The 20,941-nt window shown below is 46.9% G+C and overlaps 2 protein-coding genes across 3 annotated transcripts in view; one reads left to right on the plus strand and one right to left on the minus strand.

Moving 5' to 3' along the window:
* Positions 1-19,111, plus strand: part of LOC131211535 (alpha-N-acetylgalactosaminidase) — a 52,974-nt gene extending 33,863 nt beyond the window's left edge. The window contains exons 2-7 of the mRNA XM_058205037.1: positions 9,707-9,972; positions 17,162-17,606; positions 17,696-17,857; positions 17,949-18,146; positions 18,219-18,383; positions 18,458-19,111. Of these exons, the coding sequence (XP_058061020.1) occupies positions 9,737-9,972; positions 17,162-17,606; positions 17,696-17,857; positions 17,949-18,146; positions 18,219-18,383; positions 18,458-18,616 (1,365 nt within the window). The 5' untranslated portion in view covers positions 9,707-9,736 and the 3' untranslated portion in view covers positions 18,617-19,111. The remainder of the gene's footprint in view (positions 1-9,706; positions 9,973-17,161; positions 17,607-17,695; positions 17,858-17,948; positions 18,147-18,218; positions 18,384-18,457) is intronic.
* LOC131211534 (6-phosphofructo-2-kinase/fructose-2,6-bisphosphatase-like) overlaps positions 1-20,941 on the minus strand; it is a 69,116-nt gene that overhangs the window by 43,352 nt on the left and 4,823 nt on the right. The window contains exon 2 of one of the 2 annotated variants that reach the window (XM_058205035.1): positions 6,909-6,929. The exons of the other annotated variant lie outside the window; for it this stretch is intronic. Coding sequence (XP_058061018.1) covers positions 6,909-6,929 — 21 coding nt within the window. The remainder of the gene's footprint in view (positions 1-6,908; positions 6,930-20,941) is intronic. 2 annotated transcript variants of the gene reach the window in all.

Here is a 20,941-nt window from a genome sequence, read left to right on the forward strand (position 1 = left end):
TCGCGCATTCACGAATGTTGCAACAGCGCGGCTCGAAACGTTATGATGGGGAAATGGCGAAAAAAGGACCTAACAAATGTTTGTTGCACAAACTAGGGCTGGGAAGCAAAACCGAAGGGAGCTAGGTTAAGTATTCTTGTGCAATTATCAGTAGATTCTTCAAGTTTTTTTTTCTTTCTGAGACATAAACTGCACTTTGCAGAATGATCTTTTTACGTTTTTTTTGTAACTCATTGGTACCGAAGCACTGCAACATTAACTGACTTTGGAGCTTAAATTAAAGATAAAAATTTAATTTTAATTTTAAAGTCTTAAATTAAAGATATTAATTACCTTAAGACGTTGGCGAGAAAATAAGGTATCTTAGGACGAATGTTGAATAATTTTTCAGAAACGTTTATGATGATATGTACGTGGTCTGTTCAAACATTTTTGCGACTTTTGGGTTTTGTAAAAAAAAATGTTGCTATATTCACGAATATCTATCTATTTCCCCTTTAAAACCATTCCCATCATTATACACCAGCGTGCCAGTGTTTTTTCCTATCCTCGAAGCACCTTAAAAAATATGTTTTTGTGATCTTGTTCAGTTCCTTCTTCAATGTTGTCTTTATCTTCTGAATCGTAGCGTAGTGTCGTGCTTTCATGACAGCCACTATTAAATATTGGCAATGGATTCAGCGATGTCAACTTTATCGATTATTGTAGTATCTAAACACTACGCAAAAATATTTTTAATAGAATAATATAATAATTAGAAAAATTGAACAAAATGACTGAGGACATCTAAGAAAACATTCTTTTGCTGTCCAAGTAATTGTACAGTGCTGAAGCATGTGTCCGTACTGATGCCGGATCGGCAGCTTACCGTTCGAAAAACTCACACCGGAAGCTGGCGCGTGCTATGTGCACGGTGTTGTGGCTTCCGTTTGGAGTGATACCAACGTTCCGGAGGCGGCGTAACACCACAAACGGCACGCGCGCGCATGCGTGGTTATTATCGCGGCCGCGAAGCGCGAAGCATACGTTCCACGGCGCATCGCACATTTCCGTTTCGCCACCCACCCACCCACTCCCACCCACTGCGGACCAGCGGTCACCACTTTCAATTTCATAACCCTCACTTTCGCGCATCGCACACGACTTCCTTCGCCGTTTTTTTATAATCGGCCAACGCGCTTGGAATCCGAATTGGACCTTCGCGAAGTCACGGATTAAAGTGCGATGCGTCGTGCGGTAAAATGTGTGCTAGAATCACTTCGAGGTGCTTCGAGCTCGAGCAGCAGAACATAATCATCATCGCTTGGAGGCCAACTACTAAACATCGCACTCGGTCGAAGTTGGTTACGCTCTTCGCCGACTGACCACTGAAGAGATGGATCCACGTCCACGTTGTAGTTGTTTTGCTTTCTTGCTTTTTCTTATCTGCCCTATCACCGTCTCGCGATTTATCTCGATTACTTAACGGGCACTACACACAGCAATGAAACTGTTTCCGTACGACCATGTTGCGCTGTCGGGCTTTTAACCCGTGGCCATGTCTGGGGGTTCGAGGGTCTCACCTCTCAATGAGATCATTAATGTTGCCGGAGCCGAAACGGGAAGCCAGGCAACAGTCAATGGTACAACCCCAACACAACAGTTGATCGTCAGCCCGAAAAGAAAGCGATCGACGACGCCGAAGAATTGCAATCGGCCACAATCGGCCGGCCCGGTGGCGAACAACGACGTGACAACAATGTGATGCATAAATTATCACACTAACGCCGCGTACGCGTGTGTGTGTCTGTCACGGTGCTTTCTCGTCATGGGCCGACGCCGGGTGACGAGGCGTGTCAAGCATTCACTTGATCCATTCGGTCCGGTTACAAATTGTCGCTCTTTCGCCCAGCGATTGTCGTTAACTACAACAAGAATCGAACCAGGTGTCGTGTAAGTCAGCCGACCACGATATGCAGAGTTTCGCCACCCAATAAAAAAGGACCAGCACAAATCCGGCACCTCACCCGGGCAGCATATTATCTTATCGACCTCTGGGTGGGTTGCGTCGTTATGCGTTAATGTGGAAATTTAGCATACGAACGGGCGAAACAGCACACTCAAACGCCAACGCGTTGATGATGAGGTGAAATATCAATCAGATCGATCGATCGTTGTTAAGCCGGAGCAGCAATCGGTAGGTTTCACTGGTGGGCCTGGTAACGCCTTTTCTATGTTGGCCGCCGCAACCGAATGTTTCCGGCTTCCGGACTTACGAGTCGATTGCGCGTGGCGGTAGATGAAACAGGCTGCCGGTGAAATTATTACGTGATAAATTAGTACGATAATCAAAGATATACCGCTATCCGGCCAAGAGGATGCGCTTGAAGATTGGAAACAGCGTTTTTGGGAGAACCGTTCCGATGATAAACAGTGAACCAACGAGCCAAACGAAAACTCCGCTCCGCTTTTAACGTCCCCACGGTGAGCTGTATGTCGAAGGACTTTTAACACCTTCAACATAACACGAATTCTCACGCCAGAAGGGGTTTCGTCGGTGGCACTCAAACAAACCGTTTTTTATGCTACAAAAGCACCGAACGCAACGAGTTTGACATTTACATCTTTCGCTGGTTCTAATTGAATGCGACACCAAAGTGTGCCGCTGCACGGGGACACGGCCACCAGATGCATAATGCAATGGTACAGTTCTCCAATGGGCTGCCCTAGTTGCCTTTGGTTTTACTGGCCATGGCCATCGAGTCAAAAGTGTCCATCCGGTTACTCGCCGTGATGAGCCGTTACCGGGAATGTCGCGGCAAATTAAAATAACTTGCTGCATGTTATGCTGCCACCACCAGCAGAGGAGCATTTCGTGCTGCGTGTGCTGAGTCGTTACGCCGTTCTAACAGTCACATGATCGGTGATCGAGGAGAGTGCATAAAACATTTTAAATTAGCATATGTTCGAGAGGTGTCGAGAATAAGACATGCTCATAAATGTTTGGAAACGGAAAGGCTATGTTTGGAGTTTGGAGATGCTATGAATTTAGCTATTGGTTAAATTAAAACAAAACAACATTTTGTTTAGTTAATGTCATTTGCACTTTCTTGGAAATGTTTTGCAAAATGGAGCGAGAAGCCGAGAAAGATCGAAATCGCCCATCAGAAGGACAGAGATATCCAACGAGAGGCCAAAAAATGTTGGAGATTTTCTCATGACTTGAAAAACCTTTTTTTATTCTTCTAAATGTATGTCGTAACAATTAAAAAAAATCCCTACTCAATGCAACACATCTATGTCTACAATTGGTCCAATTTTCGAATCGGTTCGAAATGTTCTTCTTAGGAATCGGCTTCAACAACTCCTTCGTTTGGACTCCTATCTCAACTATGAACTGTAAAAGGTGTCCGGATGTGATCGGTCTCTTGAGTTTAGCGAATAGCCAGAAGTCACATGGAATACGACGATTTCGGAACGATATGGGTCGGTTTTGTAACGAAAAGATCACGAAAATGCGATGCAAAAACATCACAAGGAAGTTGAACCAAGAATCGTCCCTTCACAAATCCGATCTTTTTGACGCCAAGCATCACGATAATCGCAGAGAACTGGTTGCAATAAAATGTAGCAAAAAATGATAATTCATTTAAATTGACCAAAAAAAGGTCCGCATCGACCATCGAAGTTCACAAAAAAGCTTGCGGGTTGATCAATATCCAAGATTACGGTTCCGGCCCGCCGATACGAAGACACGTTTCTCCTCCAGTGCTCCAGTTCTTGACCCTTTGTTCCAAAACAAACGACCATAAAGTAGCGACACCGTAAAGCCGTCCCCACAATCGCGAGGTCAAATCATTAAAACCGTAAACAAACGAAAGCACATTTGATTGCGCCACCCCATTCTGGCGTCTGGTGTCATGTCCCAGCCCTTCCCGAGGAGTGAACTCAAAATCGGCAACACAGTCGCAGCAGCTGTGTGTGACGTCAGCCACACGGACACATCACGGAACAAGCAATAGATCAGAGCGAATGGGCTTCTCGCGCGCGTATATGTGTTTGCGCACGATTGCGCAATCACAACACGGTTCACACGTGTGAAGCCAAGGGGCCCATTAGCGGGTGGCGCTCGACGAGGAAAGCCCGAAGAAAGCGAACCACCATCGCTTTCCCATTGTTTGGGGCCGGAGGTGTCGGTGTTGCGGGCTGGTATGAAAACGCGGCCACAGTAGATCAACACATCAACGCAAAAGGTTATGGCTTTTTGTGGGACCTTCTGGTTTGGGGGTTCATGTAGTTGAGTCGATCGATCGATCGATCGAGTTGGGGCATCGAGCTCCACCCAGAACCCAGGGTTATTTTGTTGGGCAGTTCTCCGTCCAACCCCGAAAAGGCAGCCCCACTCGGCATCGGGGGGCTCACGGACGGCCACGGGGAACAATACTAATTGCGGGTTGCTGGCCCGACCAACCCAAACGTCAAACAGCGAGCGTCACCCCAACACGGCCAGGTGAACGGCCATTTATTAAGGTAATTACTGTTCGCCGTTTAATTTAGCACCGAACATTATTATGCTGTGCGGTAATCGTGTTAAAATATTGCTCACCTTTCAAGCCCACCCCGACGCGGCCGCCAACTCAAACAGAGCCTCGTTCGAATCGCGTCGACGTCGAGAGTCAAGGTTGAGAAATGGAAGAAAAATTGGCCGGAAGCTAGCGGCCCTTCGAGGGCTTTCTCGCTCTCTTGCGGTCCTAGGGGGCATGTGGTCCGCATTGAGTTGCAAATGTATCAACCCCATCATTTCGACCGCGAATGCCATCAACGCAAGGCTTCAGCAAATTGGTGCAAGTACATCATGGACTTGATGGGCTCGCCGGTGGTCTCTTATCCAACGAGCCGTAACGGGCCCTACTTTGGCCGATGAAGTGTGGTTATTGAAAGCCAACAGTGGGCACCACTTCCACCGAAAAACGGTGCACTCTGAACTCTCCCAGGAGCAGGAGCCTCCATCCCGCACGAGACTTGCTCCGATCACAATGCTGAGTGTGGTGAGTTAAGTGTGCATAATGCTCTCTCGCTAATGGGCGGACATTTGCTGAAAAGCTTGGGAAGTAAGGCGCAGCGGACCTCGAGGCGTTGGTTCCTTCCTGCAACGAGTGTGGCCACCACACTTCACCTTCGCACAATTATCGTAGCTGGCTCGGATATGGAGTTCTGGTTATCGCCCCCAGAGCTCTTACGCATGTCTCACGCACGCACGGATTGCACTTCAAATCCGGACCGGAGGCCAGCTAGGGCGGACCCACATTTGTGGGCACATTTCACAGACTCAAGATTGCCCAATAATCGCTCGCTCGCTTGGAATCGTGCGCATTGTTGACCGTGAACAACGTCCGCCCCGATCAACGATGTGACCTACTCAGGCCGGGCTGTGCGTACACGATTTGCGACATGCGGGGTTTCAAGAACTTGAGCGTCCTGAGAACTAAGATCTCCTCTTATGATCTGTAGGATTGCGCCAAGACCGACGGGGACGCGAGTGTGAGCTTTCGCGGACGGCAGGAGTTGAGCATTACCATGGGCGTGTGTGAATGGACAAAATGTAGTTCACGAGACAATTATCACGGCCCAAAAAGGACCGGTTGGTCAACAGCCAGCTATTCCGTTTCCTGCTTCACCGTGTGCGGCGCATGTGAAGTTCTCACGCAATTCGTACGCGAAGTAGTCACCGTTAAGATTCGATCGAATCTGAGGCTTTTCCCTTTCCGCCAAGTCTCGATACACTTTGTTGCAAAAGAACCAGCATAACACACCGTTCTGTTGTGGTCCGTTCCCTTGCGGCTAAAAATGAAGTAAGAAATCAGCGCAATTCAGGTGACGTCACACACCAGTGTCGCAGTGCGTGGCTCCGGAGTCCGGATGCGTAGCTCACGTTTGCCGTTTGGCCGGGCCACTTCCTTTTACGAGACACCGACCACGATGATTTATGTGAGATCTATGCTCTACCCTGGCGGCGTCTACGGCGTCGTAATGTGCTAAATGTCAGAACGGCGGGTTCCTAGCCCGAGATTCATGGCCTGCTAGAGCGCTGCTGTCGATCGTTGGGCCCCACGATTGCTCCAAATGTCATAACCGAATGGATTGCGCGCGAGATGGAGCCTCACAAAACGAGGCGTGCCGATGGATACCGGCCCTTCGACCGCCGCCATGTAGCGTAGGACCGACCGTCTCCGAGATAGCGGATCGCGACGAGTCTCTGGCCTGGGCGCAATCAACAGGGCCTTCCTTTCTGATTGCCGCCTGGTCGTGAGAGTGTTATAATTTCAGGTTATTTAGAAGGCTCATAAAGAGTCGATCGGCGGCACACAGTAACACGATGCGCGCTCGAGCTTACGACGAGTGTGTCGCAATTTCCCACGACGCCGCGGGATGTCCGAAATGGTGGCGCCCACCGCCGAGGACGCTCCGATTTGTGGGGTTAGCGCACAACGCCCCGGAAAGTTCAAGGCGTGCCCAATCTTGCCGCCGCTTAAGCCCATAATGTGCGCGCGAGGACCGAAGGGTCCTCAGCAAGCGCTACGGAGCAAGCTATCGGAGACGGGTGCCGCCGAGAGAGGGCACCGAGCCGGAGACCTTCGTGGCTAGAAATAAGGGGGTGAATTAGGCTGTGAACCTCAATTTCACCCTCCATCCGGCTTGAGCGTCGAAGACCTTGGACTCCTCCAGCTGTGCTTGACGAAGTGCTCCGATTTGCGGCGATCCAAAGTCCGTGGCGCTGACCAATTTCGCTCGAGGGCAGCCCAAACGGGGCACGCGCTTTACTCGAACGCAAAATGATCTTGAACAATCGATCAGCGACCAAGAATTGGTGGGTGCGAGAGTTCCCAGCATCTTAGTGCCGATGGCTCGTAGCTCTGCGTGTGACTCACCTTCACTGATGCCATTTGTGCCTGAAAAGAAACAGATTACAAGCAATAGGATTAGAGTTTGGACTGGAAGTAGTGCCGGGAGATCTTACGGCTACAGACGTCTGACATAGGTACGTACTTCAGTTTTGAGCTTATTTCGTAATGCCAGTCAAAATCAAGTTACAATGCGCACTTCACCATTCAATATGTATTCAGTAACCAGGCGTGTAGTGTAAGACTACTTGGATCAGCAACAGATAACGATGGGATCGCATGTCTTGATTCGATTTAATCCCGCGAACTACACTCGAAATCACAAATCAAGGTTAGCTTTGTTGATGGCTCCAAGGTCTTAAAGCATGGCTCACTTAGAATCCGGAACGGGATTGAATTAGGGTTGGTTTGAGTTGGGAATCATGTCAAGGTGTCAAAATCAAAGTATTTTTTTGTACTTTGAGAGAAGAATTTTAGAAATTTCTTCTGTCGGTCGTCGGATGAAATCGCGAACTTTCTTTGGAATGCACGCGATAATTTTCTGCACAATTTTCTGGTCCACCTCAGTGGCTAATTTATTCCAATTTCTCATCATCTCTGCAGCATCTCGCACCTTTCCAGTCTTCTTCAACTTCCTATCGATTATTGCCCAGTAATTTTAGATTGGGCGGAGTTCAGACCTTTGTGTGACTTAATAAATGGTTGAACTCGCTTTTTGAGGCACTCTTCCTTGTACAGTTCATCATCGTATTTATGATGAAAACCTTGATTTCCGTTCACAGATGCAAATTCCTTGCCAAATCATTAGTTTCCGTACAAATTTATTGGCGAATACAAATTTGAACTGGAAGGGAACATCTTCCCGTGCCATGACGAGCCCAGAAAGTTTTTAAAATATTGGACCAGAAAGCTGTTCAAAATTCACGTTTTCACGTATATTTCGTCGTCCATAAGCAAGCATCCTTTTTACCTCGTCAGAACCTTCTCGTCCAACATTCTAGCGCGTGTATTAGCGACTAGGTTTTGCTTAAGTGTCCCGTTTGGATGTTTGTGTTTTGTGTTGTTTTGCACCATACATTTTGTCCCGGGGCGCCTTATCGACGTTATGGCCAGAAAATGTCATAAAATGTTCCGGTAAATACTCGAAATCGACCATAACCAGCCGCTCGAGAATCAATCACCTCAGCGCCACTCGGCATTGTGATGCCTCTGGCAGATATGCGCCAATTACGGGCTCGTAGATCAAATTACGAACCTACTTTGTGTGTACTTTCGTGACAGCCATCGGCGGAAAGGGGCCGTATGGCAAAAACGCCGCGTTTGCCGAAAAGTGGTAAGCTGTTGGCCATGCTGCTGGCGCAGGGCGCTGGTGATTGATGTACGACCCGCGTGCCTCCGTCGTGTGGGCGTCATTTAGCGAACTGCGAACCGACGAACGCCAAAGAAACTACTTTATTTCTGCATTGTATTCAAATTGCCCGCTACCATCGACACAAGATCGGCGCAGGAGACGGGATTCAATCATACCGGGCGGGTAGCGGTGAACCCGGTGAACCCGGTCAGATCCAGCCACCGAGAGATCGATTGGCTTTCTGATTGGATTTATGACGATTTATGACGGAATGTCGACGGCGATGCTTTATGACACTATCATTATGCGGCGGGGGGCGTCCGAGTACGAGGTCCCGTTTAGAGGAGCTTAAAGCACCCTCCTGACAGCAGCCCCAGTGAAGGTGTCAATTGAGTCAATTGCGCTTTGATGTATCCGGTATCTTACCCCCGTCGTTGCTGGCAGGCGGAACTCTCAGTAAGATCTACACGGCGCAGTCCAAGTCCCCTCAAGTCTTGACCGCCCCCGTCATTAGTGTAAGGCGTCACTTTGGCGAAGCCGTACGATCAGTCAGTCAGAGGGCCGCCCTTCCACAGGGCCCAGGATTACATGGTTATGTAAAGTTCGGCCGGCCATGTGCCAGGGCGTTAATATTCGACACCTACTGTAAGGGGGCCTCTCATTCGGTGGGAGGATCACCAACACTGGCGTAGTGTCCAGCGGGACCAAAGTGTCCGGCAAATGGTTTATCATATCACACGGTGCTCATTAAAATTGCTACAGCCCTTTTACGGAGCTGCCGGGGACGGGAGCTGTGCCTCTGTGGCCGGTCACCCGGACGAGATTGTTTCGTGGCGATGGTTTTTAGAGCCAAATTGCTTTTAACGTTCGTCGAAGGGGATATTGAATTAGAGTTTGATGAAGGATAATAAATTAAATTATAATATATCTAATGTACCAATCTACTGCCCGCTGTGAGGGTGTAGTTGATGAAATTATAGTGAACCGTGTATGGCACGACTTGCGTAACTGGGACTCGGGAATAAGCCTGGGAAGGACGGGGAAAAAAGGCGCCAAAGATACGACTGGATCCGTTTTTGTGTTGTAGTTTCGAAGAAGAACTATCAAGAATATTATTTAGTAAACTGCGTGACTAATAGAAGTGCTGAGCTACATTTATAACAACATTTTCAAGGCAAGTTTTGTTTTGTAACAATAAAATCTTTTTAACAGTTAGTATGAGTTCAATAGTTAGTAAATCAAATAAAAGTCATATAGTGAGTGTTGTACCAAAAGCGCAGAATTCTAAGCGACTTCTAAGATTCATGTTTAATCGTTGCATAAATAAATTTTGGTCGCAACTAAAAACTATAATACTAAAACTACTTCAAATTGTAACGAAAACATTGCCCATTTACTATTGCCTGGTTATAAATTGCAATTTGAATTTAAGTGAAAGATTCTCATCAACCAATCAATGTAATTTTCATTACAGAGTCGCGCCGAGTTGCCACAGTCTTCAATAATGACGTTTCGTAAAAGTAAAGGAGGAACGTCGGGGAGCATTATAAGAATGCTGCGCTCCTGCTTCACAACCGTTCGTCCCGTGCTCCTGCTGGCCCTGCTCAGTGTTGCCCTGTTGCCATCGCACATCCACAGCCTTGAAAATGGACTCGCCCGGACACCACCGATGGGCTGGCTGTCCTGGGAACGGTTTCGCTGCAACACGGACTGCGAGGGCGACCCGGAAAACTGCATCAGGTAGGGTGGACAACAACGTAAACGGCCTTTTTCTACATATTGCACTATTTAAGCTGAATGCTACTGTTACGATTCTATAAATTGTTACATTTTTCTGCGTAATGAAACTGTATTTGGTTTTTAAACTTCTGTCGGTCACAACGATCCTTTATTGTCTAGTTGTCCATTCGTCAAGCTTTTTGAAGTTAGCTATGTTTTTTTTCAACTTGGCTCTGTTGCCCATTGTCCAATTTTATACTAAATAAATAAACGAATAATTGAAATGGATTTTTTTGTGTGAAAGATTAATCGAATCTTTTATAGCTGATTTTTGAAATTTTACGATCGATCGACTAGTTACAAAAGTTTTCTGGCGAATTTTTGATAATCGACCGATCGTTTAGGGCAAATGGTCAAATTAAAACCGGGCACGAGCGTTTTCAACAGGAAACCTAAAAATAATTAATGTTATGAAAAATATCACAAAATAAGCCGGAAAACTAGAGAAAAACCAAACTTCACATTAAAAAACAATGAACTGAAATTATACAAGTATAATAGAAAATGACAATATTGATTATTATAAACGTCAATGATGGACTGTGCTGCAAGTTATCAGATTAATTTTGTCCTTAAACCATCACGAAACAGTCCAAACGATTGTGACCGAAAAGTTAAAACATATTAAAGCATTTTCGTAATCGACACGGACACGAACCTTTTTCCACCTTTACAATAATTAATCACATTTACGATAATTAGCTGCACTCGTCGTCGTCGTTCTGCGCTGGCCACGATTTGGTGTGCATTCCTGAGCACACGGCATAACCGCCTCGGGAAAGCATAATCCCCATTTGCACTAACGATGTGTTGCGTGCAGTTACGGTGCACTTTTCCTGACCACCCGCCAAACAAGGGCTGACCCCCCAAAGGGGTCGCCCCCTGGACGGCTGTTACTTCAGGCGAGAGCTATGCGACAGGCAGCCAGAAAAAAGAGGTAAAGAAAGATGCCACACTTATGCTCTCTTTTCGCCTCCTTCAATTCCATTTCACTCGTCGGTGCCGTCGGTCGATGGAAAGGTTGCGGTCGAAAAAGAAAAATGGCCAATAACGTCCGCGGAAAAACAACGCGAAGGAAAATGTTTGTTGAAACGAAGACTTCACAGTCGGTCGGTCGGAGTGTTTATGTTGCATTTTTCCGTTGTTGTTTTTGAAGCCCCAGGTGCACATGTTGAAGCTTTCTTCCTTCCTTTTCCGTTTTCCGATGACATGGCCAGCGTGAAGTTTTGGGGTAATTAACGCGCATTGCGCGCGGGTTTTAGTTTTCCGCCGTGGAATGGATGGCTGTTATGCAATGCACGACCATGGCCCTGAATTTGGCGCTCAGTTTTCGGCCCAGCCACAAAGATCATCGCTGATGATTAACGATCGCCCGTCAACAGCATTTGCCGTGAATTTAACGCATCCGCTAGTTAACGATAGTTTGGAGAAAGTACATTCAACGACCGGTTGCGATTAATATTGCATGAGTTTGATCTCAGATACAAGCGATGATACAAGCATAATGAAGTAGTGTGGCCGCCGACATGATGCTATAGTTTCGGATTTGTGAAACAAAATATGCAAGGTTGTCCGAAAAAGGTTGAAATGTTTTAAAACTTGATGAAAAGCAGTCGTCTGTTAAGCAGCGATACAAATCAATAAAATAGGGCTTGTTAAAGTCTGTGGTTTGGCAGGATAGTATCATGTTTAGCCAGCAGCACGTGGAGAGACCATGGCCCATACATCAAAAGCCTGCCGTGCGTTTAGTAGGAGATGCAACAATTTATGATCTGCGGCTCGTGCGCCAACCATCAATCATTTCCCATATGCAACCCGACGATCCCCAACACAACCTGGCGTCCGTTTGAGGTTCATTAAGATTCTCATTAAATCTCAACGATGCCAAAGTTCCGCATATTCATAAACCCTAGCTACCACTGGTACTTCGAGACTCCTCCAATGAATTGCCTTTTTGCCAAGGGCTTCTGTGAAAATGGCTAAGAAAAAGTACGTTTTAAAACAAACTTTAGCGCAAAACGGTGGAAGCTTATTGCCTGGTCTTTGACTGCCTCTCGGTGGCCAGTGCACAGTAACTTCAGGGCCCTGCTATTAGAGACTGCTACCAGGTGGAGGTGCATTATTTATGAATCAGCAACGCAAACGCAAGGCTTGGAAACAAATCACTCACTTCCCCCGGTTCCCGATCGAACGGACCAACTTCTTCCCATTTTTTTCCACATCACAATAAAGAAACCTCCGCGGCGAGTAACGGGCAATCCGTGAATGGCGAAAGGTCAAGCCTTCGGGGGTTGGGAAAACAACCTCGCACCGCGCCACGGTCTCTAACTAGTGTCACGACACGCCGAGGATCATATTTTGCCGCGCTTTTTACGACCACCACCGGGAAGGCGGGCGATACTTCTATAATTCCCGCCCAATCCCCGTTCCCCGGGGGAAACAAAAATGAAGTATTCGAAGTTTGATTTATTTTGTAACACTATTTGAGAAGCGCCAAAACTCGGGTCGAGAAAATGCTAATTGCGAAAGACCAACATAACCACCGAAAATGGGGGCTTTTTTTTATGGTGCCACGCGCGCATAATGTTGCCACGAGCACCAGCCGAAAGTGAGATGCGTTTTGGGATAGTTCGGGCTGCACAAAATTTATTGCCGCCGGACTCGATCAACCTCAAAAACGTGCACGCAACGAGAGCACCCAGCATAATTATGTAACCGACTCCAGGTCGTGGGTTCTCGTGCGCCGGTTGGATCGAATCACGCACTCACGTGCCGTTCTGCGTACGGAGTCGAACGTAACGGCGCGAATCGTGCCACGTGCAGAGGGGGATTTAAAAAAAAATCAGGACACTTTGTGGTGTGCGGCCACCATAAATCAAACTGACCGATCGAAAATGGTAGGAAGAAGAATAAAAAAAAACCGGTGACCCGAGAAAACTTTCGCCAATTATTCTGGTCAATTTCTATTACCTAAAGGTATGCCTTCATGTGAGCTTTTTATGGGTGTTTTAATTTTCGAAAGAGATTTTCTCGATTCGAACGACTTCAGCGTCGAGATGCAGTTTTTGTTCCTTTCGAGTCGATTCGAGAGATGTCAAGCTTTTGCAATAGCATGGCGCAACAGGACTGATTATAGACGTGCAGAGGTAATGGCGCAAGATAAAAATCACCACCCCAATTGTACTTAACAAAAAAAGGCCGATATTCGAACTAATGACCACCGAGACAAGGGGTACGCAATGTTTGTAGGCCTTTTCTATGCCTATCCATTCGGCTATGGGCTATGCGAAAGAAAGTATTGATTCAACAAATATTCCGCAATATGGTAAAATGTGTATGGTGTACACAAGTGTCTCGTTTTTGTTCAGAAGTTTGGTCTGTAAATTCGTCAAAAACAAACAAACAGAGCAGATCATTCTATTATAGTTGCTTCGAAAAAAATAGTAGGATGTGTTTAGAATCACTGTTGATGCTTTTTGATGTACTGCATTAATTAATATTCATTGAATTTTGTTAAGCTTAAAGACGAGAGACAAAAAATTCCACAATTCCGATCCTTTCTATTATCAAAAAAAAAATTGAAATTGATAAACAACAAAGTCTGAGCAAACCATAACTGATCAGTGTAAAACCTTTGCCCTAGATCGGTAAGCGTTGTTTCGCCAAATTGACCCATGGAAAAGAGACCACTTTACTTAACTTATTACAACAGAAAAACAGTAAAAGATACAAAGAAAGCGCTACAACGAAAGAGAGATTCAAAAAGCACGAGTAAAATGGAGCACTGACAGCTGTGGTACATTGTTTGAGCTAATCAGGCCAACAGCGCCCGCAGAGTTTACGTAAAATTTAATAACCACCCTACTGTTTGCATAAAAACTCGACCACTTGCCAAAACCAGCCCAAACGATCAGAATGGATTTCCAATTTCGCAACGATCGACATCACTCATCCTCGCGGTCCCAAGCTGTTCGATGAGCACAGCACAGAGCATTAGTCGTTAGCATACTCGTCGTTCACATGATGTCCCCGATTGTTGATGCTCATTGGCCAATGAACAGTGTCGCACGAGTTGCGTTGGAAAGAATTTGCGATCGCCACTGCGAAAGGGTGCATCATGTGCGATCGATCACAGGGCATCGGCACACGATCTGAAGATTGCTTAAATTGTGAAGGGCCCTTTCGTAGCATAACTTCATGACCAGTTTCCCTTCGCATGGCTGGGGCTTGCTTCTAATTTGGTTTTTTTCGCCAACCTCCTCCCTCAAACACAAGTTCGTTAGGGACGCGGACTTACGAAATAAATTCCGTAATTGGATTCGATCCGATCCGCGCGCTTCCTGACCACCGCGCGTTCCGATCGGCGGCTCCCAAGGTGGCGGTGGCAGATTCTCGTCTTGAGTAGTCCTGGCACTCTCTGTGGATAATTGCTTCCTTTCCAACGTTCGACCGACCGGAGGAGGTCTTGGTGGCACTTGGTCTGCCAGCTTCCAATAAGTCGCACCCTGAGACGTCTTGTTCGTTGTCCACAGGCAGATGATGATGAGTCACCAACAGTTTCCAGATGACTCTAGTCACTGACCAGCCGGCGATGGGTTCGCTGTTCGGCGCATCGATGGAATTAACAGACTGTGGAAATGGGTGCTCATTTGCATAATGAGGACAATTATCGAAGCAATCGTCAGCCGCGTCTCCCTTCGGCCAGGGTGTTCGTCTAGCACTTTCACAGTCTGCTGCTGCTCCGGTGGTGAGAGCGACAGCAAACCTGCCGACGCATGCTGTCGCTGATCGTGTAGACACATCTGTGCTTCGCTTCTTCCCCATCTTCTCATCGGTCCGAAAGGTGTATGGCCGCGCTCGAGGGCTCGTGTCAATTAGATTTTACAATTTTCGATCACCACCTGAACACATCGGGAGGGCCACGTACCACCTACTGCGCATGTTCAGGTCGCAGGATAGGCACAGGAAACGAGCGCGTTCCTCACGCGATGATGCGTGTTTCTTGTTGCAAACCTGAAGAAGTTCGTGCTTCAACAACTCAAGAGCCATCCATGAGCTGCTGAAGATCGGCTGACAGAAGCACTAAGCGGCCAACGGTCGGCCAAGTTGTCACACTTCAGTGAAGGTAAACAGGGCCCCAGAAGACGACGACTGGGGCAGGCGCTAGCAGGGGACCCTAATTTAAATTGGATCAAGATCACGAGAGGAGCTGGCAACGATCGGAGACGCCGATCGCCAATGTGCATTTGACACTAACCGCCCCCGGGTTGAGTAGACAGCCGATTGCATTGGAGTTAAGTGGGGTTTAAGAAGTAAAGTACAGATAAAAAACGTTCATTGATGAAAACTACTCGAATTCGACAGCATTATCTCAAACTGACAGCATTAAAGCAGCAGAAAGCTGATAATTAATGCGACCCAAGTTAGATTTAGTGTTAGAAACCCCGTTGACGGGCCCAGAAAACCCCCCCAAAACACAGATTTTACAGTCGTCCTTTCATTGTCGCCTCAGTTCTAAAACAACATCCTCCTCCTTTGTGCGCAACGCTGGGCTACAAAATCCCACTGCCTGATTTCCAACCGGTGTGGAGTCGCCAAACTGTTCGCCACTATAAAAAACAAACCCCACAAGTGCTTTTTGAGAAGATAAAATGGGCGAACGGAAAGGCCAAACGATAACGACGTCAAACAACACTCCGGCATGGCATGGAGGACTCCCCCGGAGAGGTGTTGAGTAAATTGAATAAAAACAATAAGCCAGCTCATCGGGCCACAGCTGTCGTCGATCATGAGTTCGATTCAGATAACCGACACTCAACTCGTACCGAGACTCTTCTCAGACTCCGACAAAAAGTTGAAGTGTAATCGCGAAGATCGATCGCACGATCGCTTCTTTTGATCGCGGGGTTAAAGCTCGATGGGAAAAAAAATTCAAGAGCCTGGGGGCCAAAGGGTCATGTCGCCTGTCTTTTTTTTTTGATAATCGCACCAGTCATACAGGACGACACTGGCACGCGAAGTGGACAAAATTAGACAGCCTTCCGCGAGCGACCCGCCGCTGATCTAGGTCAGCCACCGCCACGGCTGACGACAGACACCGACGACGTTCCCTTTCGGCTAATGGGCTTCGGTTTGGCTAACAGCGTGGGGTCAGTGCTGACGATCGCGGAACATCTCGGGCTGACCTATAGCGCAACCTATTCTTCGCCCATACATCGATATACCGCGACTGGAGAGGCTCGTGGATCCAGGAAATCACGATCACACGATGCGTTCTTGGGCGCTTATGCCGCAAGCGTGCTAGACGACTGCCGTTTTAGCAGAGGCTGCCTTGCGTTAGCGGCTCCACGCCCGTTCCCTACCTTGGGGTTCATTTGTAGCACATTTGCATGGCGTGACCGGAGGGCATTGGGTGCATGTTTGGCGTTACAAAGTTTACGCCTGCATAAAGATCATCTGCTGAACGCGGAACATGTCGGGATGGCGTGCGACCGAAATGGTGGGTCGCTCGCAAGAAGAGGACCAAGATCGCCCGTGGGCGAAACGTACCATTAGCTACGAGAAACGAGCTACGACAATTTTGTGGCATTTTTCGAAAGGTTTCGCTTGAATGATGAATTCACATTTTAAATAGCGTTAAAATGCCATATACATTACTGTATCATTAAATTACAATTGGATTGTCTGAAATTGACATAATTAGAAAACGAAGCGCATTCTGTATGTTAGTCAACAGTACAAAAATATTAAAAATGGAAATGCATTTGTCCAATCGTTTTTTTTTTAATGTTAGGTTTTGGTTGACCAAACAAAAGTAAATTATTTGACTAAGGCATTCAAAAACTTGGTGCTAAAAGGAACGTGTCGCAACTCTAATGATTGTCTATGAATCAATAACTACAAATAAACAAGGAGTCATGCCACGAGCCAGGAGAAGCAGCCTTCTGGAGTAAGCCAGAAGTAAGCCTTCTGCGGAATTATTATATCGTAGAAATTAGTTTAGATGTACTGTTTTGAGGATGAAATATTCCAAATCCAAACCTGATAAGAAACTGCAATCTTGGGACACAATTTGTGACATGCACAAAAGTTTAACCATTACCGAACAGAAACTCACTAACAGAAACACGACTATCTACTTCTTTTCCAGCGAGCACCTATTCCGCACGATGTCCGACTTGGTGGTAAGCGAAGGCTACGCAGCCGTGGGCTACGAGTACATCAACGTTGACGACTGCTGGCTGGAAAAGTCGCGTGGCCCGCGCGGAGAGCTGGTGGCGGACCGGCGCCGTTTCCCGAGTGGCATGAAGGCACTGGCCAACTACGTGCATGCCAAGGGCCTCAAGTTCGGTATCTACGAGGACTACGGTAACTACACGTGCGCCGGCTACCCGGGCATTCTGGGCTTCTCGGCCAACGATGCCGCCCAGTTCGCCTCCTGGGACGTGGACTACGTGAAGCTGGACGGTTGCTACTCGCTGCCGATCGACATGGACCACGGCTATCCGGAGTTTGGGCGAAACCTCAACTCGACCGGGCGCCCGATGGTTTACTCCTGCAGCTGGCCCGTCTACCAGATTTATGCCGGCATGAACGTAGGTTGAAAGCCGGAAGGCTTTCGCAGACACCCCATTTCATTCGAAAAACATGTCACTAAGCCTCAGCTGTCCTGTCTCTATTTTAGCCCAACTACTCGTCGATCATTCAGCATTGCAACCTGTGGCGTAACTACGACGACATCCAGGACTCGTGGGCGTCGCTCGAGAGCATCATCGATTATTACGGCAACAATCAGGACGCGATCATCCCGAATGCTGGACCGGGTCACTGGAACGATCCCGACATGGTAACCTAGATCCACCGAATTTCTCCTCAATTATCTTAGCGAAAGGTTTGTCAAAGTTTCGTTACATTAATTTCATTCCACCTTTCTTTAGCTTATCATTGGAAACTTCGGATTGAGCTACGAGCAGTCAAAGACACAGATGGCACTCTGGGCTATTATGGCTGCCCCTCTGATGATGTCTGTTGATCTTCGCACGATTCGACCGGAGTTTAAGGCCATCTTGCAGAATCGCAAAATCATTGCCGTCGATCAGGACCCGCTCGGTATACAGGGTCGCAGAATCTACAAGGTACACATTCTACGGTTGCGGGGTGATTTATTTATTTGTTTAAATCTCTAATTTTCTGGTCCGCTTTTACAGCACAAAGGAATAGAAATCTGGTCCCGACCAATCGTCCCGATCTACCAAACGTACTATTCGTACGCGATCGCGTTCGTCAACCGACGAACGGACGGCACACCGTCGGATGTGGCCGTGACTCTGCGCGAACTAGGCCTCATTTCGCCCAGCGGCTACAGAGTTGAAGTAATCAGATAAGGCTGCTAACGGAGTTCTCCGTAACGAGCTTGAGCTAATTCCGTAAATCTCCATCGTTTTAGGATCTCTACGAGGAAGTCGACTACGGCATACTGAGCCCTCAGACCAAGATTAAGGTGAAGGTGAACCCGTCCGGAGTGGTTATTTTGCGAGCCGATGTACAGCCAGAGCGGTTCTCGAAGAGACCGTACAACCCGATTTTCTACCGCTACCCCAACTGAGCTATTGACGCTGGAATTGGCGCCCATTCCAGGTCTGCCGTTTCCTTGCTCTGCCTTTTCCTTAGAGTTTTCTTAGTCCAAGAGCAAATTGACGCTTTCTCAGTTTATCAGTCATCGTCAAACTGATCCCGACTCCTTCTAGACAAATCGAAGAATGAACATAAACAATATCAAAGCAATGTTTTCAACCAGGACATTTTCACTTCTTTTAAAGGAATAGAATTCTTCAGACAGTGTGAAGGACAAAGTGGACAAAATGGGCCACTAATGGGACGATTGTCCTCAAAGGATTAAAGGCTAAACTCAATAAAATCATGTGCCAGTCGTGATGGAAAACTGAAGAACACCAACGAATGCCACCAGCTTCTTATAGTTCAAAGCCAAGAGGATTGTTGGCATGCAATAGGAAACAAAAACAAGGGGAAGCTTCAAACTCTGCTCCACGCATAGCAAATCTGAAAAACGGGACACCGTTAAGCAATAGGACGATTACACGAAACGGAGAACGATCTATTCGCGACCAAACAGGGTCGGGACCAAACAATTTCTCGAACGGTGCTCATCAAATGTTGCACTCTTTCGGGAGTAGAAAATGTGTCACTCCTTTTCTCCTTCTCATAGGGGTATTTCTATAAACAAGAGGAACACTATTAGCAATGTTTTCTCAACTCGCTGCTAGCTTAAATTGGTGGCCCATTTATCCTCTACTCGAAGCGACGCCCCAACCTTTCCGGGGTGTGCTCTTGCACCCGAATTCTTGATACGTGATTAAGGCTAGGTTCTTGTACATTGTACATTGTATAATTTATAATATAAATGTGAGAATTGGCACGAACAGACGTCCCGAGTGTGCGTTGTTTTTCTTTTATTATTATTTTAATGCTCGCGTGGAGTGAATAAATTCGAAGAAATAAATAAAGTTTACACTGAAACCATCAACTCAGTTCAAAGTCACGGTACCATTTGTTTGTAAAATTTAAGATCATTGACATGTTTGTAATATTTTTTAAATATAGCGAAAATACTATGAAAGCAGAGAATCACAGCACAACGCTACAGGTTTTGTTGCATACCTGCAGGCGCTTTTGATTGGAAAAAAGATTGCACCTAAAATTGGGGAATGTTCAGAACGGTGCTGCGCAGCGTTCCCTTACTAACTGACCCCAAAGCTATGCGGTTACAGTAGTGCAATCTTTCGGGCAACTATAAATATATTCGTTGATATGAAAAAAACAAATTTTATGCAGTAAGTTATATATTCACAAACATATCAGGGCGTCAATCCGTTTGATGTTTTTCGCTGTATTGCCGGGATCACTAGAACCCATCGCGAGAATGTGAATCTGAAGTCGTCCGTAGGTGATCAAAGTCCACCTATTGAACTCATAACTCACACCCCAAGCGTAGCACACACCTTCGCCAACGCCAGCGCAACGTTCGTCGACTATTTTTAATCAAATCAAACCCGGGCCGCACGTTCCAAAGGGCAATCGCATCTGCATCTGCTAGTGCGCCTTCGACTCGTGAAAGGCGTGTCTCGTGGCCGTCCGGGGTTCGTGGCGCCTTCCGACATTCGTGTGTCAAACATGCGCCAACCGACACTAATTAAGATGGTAAATTCTAGAAAGTAATTAACACCCCACCTAGGATAGTGAAATGGTCAGCGAGTTCACCCTATCGTCTTCCCGATCTGATTGGGTCTCATAAGATCCTCTGGTTGATAGGTTGAAAAGATCCGGTTTCCGAGGGTTGATACTTTAAGTACCCGGATTCATCGCCTTTAGTAAACGAAACCTAATGATGACAACGATCTACCACCAACCAGCAACCTTATCGCTGTTAAACCTTCTAGTCGACCAGGGCCGTATGTGTGGGACACGTGCTTCTACGGGCGCCCCTGATTACATTCACTTCAGAAATAACCTAGAGCGTAGAAATCACCTTTCCCTGGAGGTGGTCCCTTGAGGGCCAGGGCAAGCAACGTTTGTTTGTCCTTTGCTTCACATTTTGCTGATAGCATACATCGATCTCGACGCATTACTTTCCGGGTTGGCCTTAGGAGATGGGCGCTGGGTCCTCTTTTCATTACGCGACCCATACCAAATGTCGCGTCGTCACCAGATGAAAATGAATGTTGATCATGTGATGAATCCCCAAAAAAAGTATACGCATGACGATGCCATTAACACTATTTAGAGTGCCATTGTCGATCAGGAAGTTAAACTTTCAAACTGACGAAATCTACACGAACAATAGTACTAGACACCTCTTCGGTCGTAGTCAGAACAACCAACAGGATAAGAATAACATCGCTCTAATCATCAG

This window comes from Anopheles bellator, chromosome 2 (genome assembly GCF_943735745.2).
Source record: "Anopheles bellator chromosome 2, idAnoBellAS_SP24_06.2, whole genome shotgun sequence".
Lineage (NCBI taxonomy): Eukaryota > Metazoa > Arthropoda > Insecta > Diptera > Culicidae > Anopheles > Anopheles bellator.